General features: G+C 42.7%; 1 protein-coding gene across 1 annotated transcript; it reads left to right on the top strand.

Moving 5' to 3' along the window:
- Positions 1-2721: 2721 nt before the first annotated feature.
- On the top strand, positions 2722-7045 carry RPTN (repetin). Its single transcript, XM_044003576.1, has 3 exons — positions 2722-2859; positions 4505-5781; positions 5851-7045. Exons 1-3 carry the CDS (start codon positions 2722-2724, stop codon positions 7043-7045), a joined length of 2610 nt encoding a protein of 869 aa, XP_043859511.1.
- The last annotated feature ends 634 nt before the right edge of the window (positions 7046-7679 follow it).

The following is a 7679-nucleotide window of genomic DNA, read 5'->3' as shown; positions in this document are numbered from 1 at the left end:
CACTTAACCCTGTTTGCCTCAGTTTCCTCAATTGTCAGATGAGCTGGAGAAGGAAAAGGCAAGCCACTCCAGTATCTTTGCCAAGAAAACCTCAAATGGGGTCACAAAGAGGTGGACATGACTGACATGACTGAATAATAATAGCAACAACAACAAATGGGATGTGCTAAGTGTGACCTTAAAAGTAAATCATTGCATTCAAAGAGAGCTGGACTTTTTTTATGCATAACCCCCTCACTCCCAGAGCCACCACATAACTCTCCTAATTAGATGGGGTTGGGACTTCAGGATTGTCAACCATTCTAATGACAAACAGGTTCATGAGCAAGTGAGAAGGCAAACAAATCCCATTTTTGTTAAGTGAGGTGGAGCTGGGCTGGGTTGGGAGTGAATCAGTCTCTACCAACAGGTAGGTGTCTCCTTTTCAGGATGCTCTGGTAGGACAATTAAAACCCCTATAAATAGGCAAGAATCCTAGTATCCTGGTGTCTTCCACCAGCTTCTACACCTTCCACTTGTTCCCAGTGAAACAGGTAAGCAAGGCAAAAGATGGTACCTGCCATGCTCCAAATGGTTTCCCATGATCCTTTGTGCTAAATGCCTAAGGATGCTCACAGTAGGTGAGCAGTCTTAGATAACCTGTGACCTCCTTTTCATTGTGGCTGTGGCTGCCTTCTTTTCTCAGGGATTGTAGCAGATGTCACCAGTTTCCACAGTGATTGCAGAGTAATCTTTTCTTTGTGTTACTGATTGTCTTGAGGCATTCTGATAGACTTGGTCCTACTGATGTATGAGCCAGGATCCCGGAGTCAGAGAATGCTTTTAGTGTGTGGAGATTAGAAGGGAATACACAAGGGCTGAGGGTGCTCACCAGGGCCAAGCCCTTAGACTGTGTATCCCCAGGAAATGTTGATCCTCATTGTTGTACATTTGGGAAAAGCACCTCAGTGCATTCCAGGCCTCCTGTGCTTTGCTGCTGCTCTTGGCAAATGATTATTGAGGCTGTTTGGAAATCCAGTCTCTTCTTTAGTAGTGACTATGGAGGTATTATTTGTGGGCAATGAGGGTTAAGTGACTTGCCTGGAGTCAAACAGCTAGTAAGTGTCAATGTCTGAGGCCAGATTTGAACTCAGGTCCTCCTGAATCCAGGACCAGTGTTTTATCCACTGTGCCACCTAGCTGCCCCCGTGACTGTGGAGCTATTAATGCTTTGCAGGCCTTCACTCTTCAACTACTGGTTAGCACCTTCCATTTACAGGAAGAGATTTAATTTGAGTCTGGATTCTAAGAAGCCCCAACATCCTAATTTTAATTCTATGTATTTGAACTGCCTTCTTTTTTATACAGCCGAATTGATCTGTGTTTCCAACTTGGTGTTTTTCTTTAGTGACAGAATTTGTTACTATTATGGTTGTTGATAATTCTAATTAATTAGCAAACTTTTATTAAGTGCCTAATATGTGTCAAATGGGACAGGTAGGTGGTACAGTGGTTAAAATGCTGGGCCTGGAGTCTGGAGGACTCATCTTCATCAAAGTTGGCTATCTGTGTGACCCTGGGCAAGTCACTTCACCCTGTTTGTCTCAGTTTCTCCATCTGCAAAATGAACTGGAGAAAAAAACAAGGCAAAGTACTCCATTCATCTTTGCCAAGAAAAACCCCAATTGGGATCATGAAGAGTTGGACACAACTGAAAAATGACTGAACAACAATAACAAATGTGCCAAGCACTGTGCCAGGCACCAGAGATGCAAAAACAAAATCATTGCCCTCCAGGAGTTAAGATCTTATGGAGAACAATGTATATAAATTATATCTATTTTATAGTTAAGGAAACTGGAGCAGACAGTGGTTAAGTTGCTTGCCCAGAGTCACACAAACTCTATTCATGATAAAATATAAACTAATTTACAAGATAATTTACAAAGTAAATTACAAAGCTATAAATTCCTAAGGTAATTAAAATCCAAAGTAATAAATAAGGTAATTTTATAGGGAGACACAAAGTAGTTAGAGGGAAGCGAAAAGGGCCCCTTGCTGAATGTGGCCAAGCTGAGCTTTGAATGAAGATAGGGATTTCAAGAGGTGGAGGTGAAGAAAGAAAGCATCACAGGCTTGAGGAACGAGCAGCCTGTGGAAAGGCATGGAGGCTGGAGATGGGTAATTAGGCATAAGGAATGGGAAGTAAGCCAGTTTGGCTGGATCACAAGTTCATGAAGGGGAGTAATATATAATAAAGCTGGAAAAGTAAGTTAGAACCAGATTTTTTTTTTGTGGGGCAATGAGGGTTAAGTGACTTGCCCAAGGTCACACAGCTAGTGTCAAGTGTCTGAGGTTGGATTTGAACTCAGGTCCTCCTGAATCCAAGGCCAGTGCTTTATCCACTGCGCCACCTAGCTGCCCCTAGAACCAGATTTTGATGGGACTTAAATGCCAAAGGAATTTCTGCTTGATCCCAGAGTGACAGCAACAGCAGCAATAAGAACACTAACTTACATTTCCATAGGTTTGCATTTGGAAAGCTGCTGCTGTTGTTTCCCATTTAATAATCTCCCCTGTGCCTCCCTATGAATGTCTCTCTAAAAAGCAGCTCTCTAAATTCCCTGGCTTTTTTCCCTTTCTAGCAGGAAATGGTTTTATGCTGGAAACCCCTTCTGGTATCCAACAGAATCACCTACCTCTTCTGATGTCTGCTTCTAGGTTCATTTGAATTTGCAAAAAATGGCTCAGCTCCTGAGTAGCATCCTCAATGTGATTAAGGTGTTCCATGAATACGCCAGTATGAATGATGACTGCACATCCCTGTGCAAGAAAGAACTGAAGCAGCTTCTCCTGCAGGAGTTCAAGGAGATCCTTCGGGTAAGATGAGACTCCCAGGAAACCTTGGGCCCTGGGAGAAGACAAAATAGAGACAGTCATTTTGGTCAATTGTGGCCTGCTCCCAAAGCATTTGCTAATGCTAGTAAAGCCATCTCCTTGAAATGCAGTGACCTACAAGAGATTCAAGCCCCTAAGTAAAGGGGGCTTTTCTTCTTACAAAGTGAGATTTGCTTAACAGAATCCCATAGAATCACAGTTTTAAACCCATACGGGGCCTTAGAGGTCATCTAGTCCAACACGCTTATTTTACTAATTTTTCCTCATTCTCTCTTATTTGATTTTTTAATTCCTTTTTATTCTCTTTCTTACAATTTTGAATCTCATTTTCCAATTGGTTATCTTTCCTTCCATAGTTTTCTTGAATTGCTTTTATTTTCTTCCTAATTTTTCCTCATTTTCTCATATTTATTTTCTTAATTCCTTTTTAAGTTGTTCCAAGATTTCTTTTTGGGCTTGTAACTTCTTGATGTTACTCTTTACGGTATGAGTGGGTTTTCTTACCTTACTATCTTCTTCTGAATATGAATCCAGATCTTCTTTTACACCAGAGTAGCTATCAATGATTGGGTTCTTTTTCCTTTGCTTACTTATTTTTATTTTTAATTTTTTCTTACTTTATTTGAGCAGCTTACTATTATTATTATTATTATTATTATTATCATGTTTTAATCCTGAATTGTGGGTAATGTAATCCTAGACCTCAAACCTTTCTTACTATTGTTTTCTCAATTCTGTCCAGGGCCTCAACCTCAGGGACTCCTCTCTTCTTCCCCTAAGCCTCAATGGCTTAGGGGAGGAAGAGAGGAGACCCTAATTTTACAGATGAATAAACCAAACAGAGAGGTTAAGTGAATTACCCATCTTCATCTACATTAAGTAATAGAACCAGGATTGGAACTCAGGTCCACTGACTACAAATTCAGCATTCTTTCCACACTATGCCAAGAGGCCTCTTCTTGATCTTTGTTTTTCATTGGTGTCAAGGCAACAGTGTGGTACAATGGAAAGAACACTGACTATAGCATCAGCAGATATAGGTTCAAATACCACCTCTGAACTTACTGTCTGTATGCAATTTATTTAACTTCCCTGGGCCTCAGCTTTTTCATCTGTAAAATGGACTAGTTAACTACTAAGGTCCCTTTCACCTCCAGCTCTATTATTCAAAGCTAATTTACTCAAATTAATTATTAAATGGGGGGGGGTTGCTTTTAAACATGCCTATCCACTGTCCTTGCAAAACCAGCAAGGGATCAGGTCTTTAGAAAAAGCAGCTAAGTGGTGCCAGAGTGTGCAAAGTACTGGGCCTGGGCTCATGAAGACCTGAGTTCAAATCCAACTCCAGATACTTAGTAGTTGTATGACCTTGGGCAAGGCACTTAACCTCTATTTGCTTCAGATTCATCAACTGGAAAATGGAGATAATAAGAGCACCTCTTTCACAAGGTTATGAGATGATATTTGTACAAAGTGCTTAGCATGATACCTAGCATACATTAGGTGCTATATAAATGCTTATTCCCTTCCCTTCTCTAAAAGACTTGACCCAAACCATTGGGAAATCCAGGCTGAGGCAGTAAAGGGCAGATGATTAAAATTTAGTCTTTGTTTTATTTTCTCACAGAGACCACATGACCCTGATACAGTTGACACCATCTTGCAGCTCTTAGATCGGGACCATGATGAAAAAGTAGACTTCAATGAATTTCTCTTGTTGGTGTTTAAATTGGCTCAATCCTGTTATCAAATTCAGAGTAAAAAATCATGTAGAGATAGAATTGGGGCCCACCAAGAACGAGGAAGAGAAAGAACCCGGGACCATCATTTTCCAGAGGAGGATGTAGGAAAGCAACAAAAACAGAAGCATAGGAGACAAAGGCAAGATTCCCACTGTGGTCAGTCTGAGAGGCAAGATGACTCTCGCTATGGTCAGTATGAGGGACGAGATGAGGATTCCCGCTATGGTCAGTATGAGGGACAAGATGAGGATTCCCGCTATGGTCAGTACGAGGGACAAGATGAGGATTCCCGCTATGGTCAGTATGAAGAAGATGAGGATTCCCGCTATGGTCAGTCTGAGAAACAAGACCAGCATTCTCACCGGGGTCAGCCTGAGAAACAAAATAAGACCTCTCGTTATGGTCAATCTGAAAGGTTAGGACAGGACTCACACCACACTAATTCAAAAAGACAAGGACAGGATGCTCACTCTGATCAGTCCAGAAGGATGAGACAGGAATCAAGTTGTGGTCAGTCTGAGAGACAAAGGTATGTCTCTTGCATAGGTCAAAATAAAAGACAAAGTCAAGGCTTTGATTATACTGAACCTGCAAGACAAGACGATGGTTTTCATTATAGTCAGTCTCAAAGGCTGGGACAAGACTCACGCTGTGGTCAGTCAGACAGACAAAGACTAAACACTGGTAATTGCCATTCAGGTAGACAAGGACAAGAGTATTACTATGGTCAGTCAGGGAGACAAGGACTGGACTCTCATTATGACCAATCAGGAAGAGAAGGATTAGATTCTCACTATGACCAGTCAGGAAGGCAAGGACTGGACACTCAGTGTGGTCAATCAGGAAGGCAAGGATTGGATTCTCACTATGGCCAGTCAGGAAGGCAAGGACTGGACACTCAATGTGGTCAGTCAGGAAGGCAAGGATTGGATTCTCACTATGACCAGTCAGGAAGGCAAGGACTGGACACTCAGTGTGGTCAATCAGGAAGGCAAGGATTGGATTCTCACTATGGCCAGTCAGGAAGGCAAGGACTGGACACTCAGTGTGGTCAGTCAGGAAGGCAAGGATTGGATTCTCACTATGACCAATCAGGAAGGCAAGGACTGGACACTCAATGTGGTCAGTCAGGAAGGCAAGGATTGGATTCTCACTATGACCAGTCAGGAAGACAAGGACTGGACACTCAATGTGGTCGGTCAAGGAGACAAGGACTAGACACTCAATGCAGTCAGTCAGGGAGACAAGGATTAGATTCTCACTATGGCCAATCAGGAAGGCAAGGACTGGACACTCAGTGTGGTCAGTCAGGGAGACAAGGATTAGATTCTCATTATGGCCAGTCAGGAAGACAAGGTCTAGACACTCAATATGACCAGTCAGGAAGACAAGGTCTAGACACTCAATATGACCAGTCAAGAAGGCAAGGACTGGACACTCAATATGGCCAGTCAGGGAGACAGGGACTAGATTCTCACTATGGCCAGTATGAGGGATTTGGACAAGAATCGAGCTATGGTCGAACAGACAGACAAGGTTTGGATTCTGGTTATAGACATTCTGAGATACAGGGCCAAAATCGTCAGTTCCAAAGTAGCCGAAGAGCAGAACAGGAAGGGCAGGGGCTAACTAGAAGCCAGGGGTATCTATCTGGGGAAGACAGACAGAGCCACTTCGGACAGGGGCTATGGCAACCAGAAAGGGAGTCTGAGCAGCGTCAACGTAAGTTGTATGCCCAGTCTGTGGAGGAAAGACCTCTTTGCCATAAAGGGAAAGATTGGCAGCAGAGTGGCAGTCAACAGACTGGAGGACAAAGGCGTGAAGAAAAGCAAGTCCATCAAAGATACCACCAGCAAACACATGAAGAAGAAGAGGTTCATCAGACCAGGGATAGACAAGGTCATGAGGAGCAGGGAACCTCTTCTCAGAGGCGGGACAGACAGACCTGTGGCAATGAGCAAAGTCATCAGCTGCAGGACAGTCGAACACAGAACAGGCAAACCCAAGAAAATGAGAGGTATCCTCAGACCCGGGACAGACAAGATCGACAAGCCTGTGGTAATGAGCAAAGTCGTCATCTGAGGGACAGGCGAACCCATGAGACAGAAGAAAGCGAGGAAGAAGAGAGTTCATGTCAGACCTATGAAGGGCAAAGACGACAAGAGACCCAGAATCGGCGATGGCAAAAAGACCAACAGAGTTATCCTCAGAAAGAAGGCTCCTCCATGCGTGAGCGTGATCACCTACATCATCAGAGACAGGGTTCTCAGAGGAGGCCTGGGAACCAAAGTTCCCAGCCAAGCCAGGCCTATGGAAATCTTGGAGGAAGATCATCTGATGGAAGCCACCCCACTAACTCAACTGTTTCTCCTAGCCCCCTCTACAAGTATGTACAAGAGCAAAAAGGCCAGAGGCATCACTACTAAAAGGATGCCAGATCAAGGTCAAGACCAAATTCAAATGCTTTCTCCCTTTAAAAAAGAAAACTAAGTTTATCTCTCTCACTTATTGCGTACTCAGTCTACATACCATTGTCCTTTTCAGAATGAGTACTTACTTTTAAGGTGCTTTGACTGAGCTGGGTGTGGTGAAGTGTATCCAGGGGATGTTTGAAAAATGATAGATCCCTGGTTAAGTTAAATCTGGGTTTAAAATTGGGTGAAAGAATCAGATCCCAATTTGAATCAGTGGGAAGGGTTTATTTTTTTTATTTGCACACTGAAAATTGGGGGGTAGTTTTAAAATCAGGTTTATCAAATTTGTTAATTTTCCATTGAGAGGTAGATCCTTTTGGCCCTGAAGCCTGGAGACACAAGAGCAGATTGTCACATCCGTGTTTGATTTGTCTTACTTAACTGCAATTCAAGAAGAGTGAAAATCTGGAGTTGATGGACAATAGCTTTCAAGGCAGACACACCTATAATCTCAATCCATCAGGAATTCCAAAAGAGCAAGTTGGTTGATTAGGAAAAATTATAGAAGAGGATATTTCAACTAGTAGCAACTTATCTCTGTCACTTTTTCCCATTCTAGAGAAATGTCCATTTCATCTCTGCCATA

The sequence above is a fragment of the Dromiciops gliroides genome, chromosome 4 (genome assembly GCF_019393635.1).
Source record: "Dromiciops gliroides isolate mDroGli1 chromosome 4, mDroGli1.pri, whole genome shotgun sequence".
Lineage (NCBI taxonomy): Eukaryota > Metazoa > Chordata > Mammalia > Microbiotheria > Microbiotheriidae > Dromiciops > Dromiciops gliroides.
This window is presented reverse-complemented; position numbering and strand designations above follow the sequence as displayed.

What these genes read in the sequence shown, in the direction of transcription:
- RPTN (XM_044003576.1), top strand. Translation starts at nt 2,722, where the DNA reads ATGGCTCAGCTCCTGAGTAGCATCCTCAATGTGATTAAGGTGTTCCAT. An exon ending in AGTTCAAGGAGATCCTTCGG is followed by an intron (nt 2,860 to 4,504) that starts GTAAGATGAGAC and finishes ATTTTCTCACAG; the next exon opens with AGACCACATGACCCTGATAC. An exon ending in TTGGATTCTCACTATGACCA is followed by an intron (nt 5,782 to 5,850) that starts GTCAGGAAGACA and finishes CACTCAATGCAG; the next exon opens with TCAGTCAGGGAGACAAGGAT.